General features: G+C 70.7%; 1 protein-coding gene across 1 annotated transcript in view; it reads right to left on the minus strand.

Moving 5' to 3' along the window:
* Positions 1-2,034, minus strand: part of PERCC1 (proline and glutamate rich with coiled coil 1) — a 3,609-nt gene extending 1,575 nt beyond the window's left edge. The window contains exons 1-3 of the mRNA XM_085307247.1: positions 1,656-2,034; positions 1,424-1,548; positions 6-400 (exon numbers count right to left, since the gene is read on the minus strand). Of these exons, the coding sequence (XP_085163373.1) occupies positions 6-400; positions 1,424-1,452 (424 nt within the window). The 5' untranslated portion in view covers positions 1,453-1,548; positions 1,656-2,034. The remainder of the gene's footprint in view (positions 1-5; positions 401-1,423; positions 1,549-1,655) is intronic.
* Between the last annotated feature and the right edge of the window lie 166 nt (positions 2,035-2,200).

A 2,200-nucleotide genomic window follows, 5' to 3' on the forward strand; every position in this document is an offset into this window, starting at 1 on the left:
GGAGCGGAGCTCCCGGCCGGAGCGGCGCGGCGAGCGGCAGTCCTCGGCGGCGCCCCAGCCCTCGGCGTCCTCGTCCCGGCCCCTCCGCCCGAAATACCGCTGGATGTCGCAGCTGATGAGCTCCGAAAACTTGAGGAGCCGCAGCGTCGTCTCCGCGTCGCTGGGGCTGGCCAGCTCCTGCCCGCCGCCGGCGCCCTCCGCCGCTGCCTCCTCCTCCTCCTCCTCMTCGTCCTCCTCCTCGTCTTCCTCCTCCTCGGAGAGGTCGGGGAAGTCGGGCTCGGGGCGCGCGGGCAGCAGCAGGGCGTGCGGGAAGGGCGAGGGCAGCCGCAGCTCGGCCAGGTGCCGGATGATGCCCGCGGCCATGGCGGCGCGTGGGGGCCCCCCGGGGCCCGGACTCACCCTGTGGGGCCGGGGCAGCGGGGTGAGGGCTGGCAGCGCCCGGAGGGGGCCCTGCATGGCCCCGGGGCCAGGCGGGTGCCGGGGTGGCGCTGGGTGAGCACCAGGCCCTCGGGAGGGACGTGGGGCGGGGGCAGCTTTCCGCATCCCCCGCGCTGGCCCAGCCTGACGGCACCCCGGGACAGGGGACATCTAAGGAGACTCCCCCTGGGTGCCCACCCCCGTGATGCCCCATGGCCTGGGGGGCAGCGGGGACACCACCCAGAGGCATGTGTCATGGGGCTGGGGGACCTCCCCCCGAGCTGTGGGCGGTGGGGCCGGGRGGACGTTCCCCTGAGCCATGGGCTGTGGGGACATCCCCCATGAGCCGTAAGTCACCAGGCAGGGGCACGTCCCCCCGAGCCGTGGGGCAGCGGAGACGTCTCCCCCCGCCGGCCGTGAGCCGTGGGGCACGAGGACATTCTCCCTCGCTTGGGGGCCCCACGTCAAGGCGACCGGGGCAGAGCAGCAGTGCTAGCCCAGTGCCCAGGACGCTGAGCCCCACGCCTGGCCCAAGGGTTTCCCAGCAGTGGGGTGAATCCTGCCACCTCCCTGCACCGCTCTCGCAGGCTCCGGCCGTGGCCGCCTCCGGCCGAGCTGGATGAGGCCCCTCTGTATTTAGGGATGGGTGATCGGTGCACCGGTAGTGTCCCCACCCCGGGGCACGCTGCAGGGGAACCTGCAGCAGCCCGGCGAAGGTCCCGGCTCCGGGATGCCCTTGAGCAGARCGGAGCAACAGCTCTGCGGACCAATCCTGCTCCTGCCCGGCTGAGCTCAATGCCCAGCACCACCRCCCTCCCTGGCAGCCCCACACCCTCACGAGGTCCCTGCCCACCTCTGGACTGCGCCGGGGCGGGCGGGCGAGCCAGGGCTTGGTGCCGACCTCCCCGCGCTCGGCTGCGCCCCAGCGCCCGGCTCTGCTGGCACCGCRGTGCCCCCCCCCCCGCCCCCAGCCAGCGAAACGTCTCCCCCGGGGCTCGGCTCTCACCTCAGCACTGCCGAGGACGGGCCATGCATAGGCTCCCGCGCGTCTCTCCCCCTCGCCGTCCCTCCACCTGGGCCTGAAGTATTTATAGCGGAGCGGCGAGCTGACGGCTGGCAAATATTTGGTAGCTGTATTGTAATAGTAGACTCGGTAAACAGAGCTGGGGTTTGCTTTAGCACCCAGCAACGGGAGAGCGGCGCAGAGAGGGAGCGCGGGGACGGAAGGCAGGGCTCACCTTAATGGTTCACTAGCCAGGGGATTCTCAAGTGTTGTTCCTGTAGATTCACCTATTAAATCGGCAGCCCCAGCTGCCAAACTGCCCGCACACTTGTGCCGAGGGTTCTTATCTCCCTGCTGATTGGAGGCGAAATCAAGCTTTGCCAAATAGGCGTAAAATTAAATTTCATGCTATTTTGACTCCTGGAGTAGCATCTTCTGAAGAACATACTGCTTATCGAGCTATGCCTGTGCAAACAGGCGCCGTGGCGGCAGCGGGGCCRGCCGCACGCCCGCTCCCCGGGCCGAAAGCCGCCCGGGGGTCCCGTCGCCCCACGACCTGTCCCCCGAGCTGCAGACGGCAGCGTTGTCACCACGGCCGGGGCGCCCTGCGTCCCCTCGGCGCGTCCCGTGGCCGCGTCGCAGGGGCGGCGAGGAACCGGCCGGGTCGAGCAGCGGCGGCGGCAGCGAGGGCCGTTTGGGCCCTGGGGCCACGGCTGCGCCCCCCGATTCTACGCCAAGGCCAGACACGCTGGCGGGAGCCGTCCCGCCCCGCTCTCTCCG

The sequence above is a fragment of the Rhea americana genome, unplaced genomic scaffold (genome assembly GCF_003343005.1).
Source record: "Rhea americana isolate MKP2758 unplaced genomic scaffold, rheAme1 scaffold_255, whole genome shotgun sequence".
Taxonomy (NCBI): Eukaryota; Metazoa; Chordata; class Aves; order Rheiformes; family Rheidae; genus Rhea; species Rhea americana.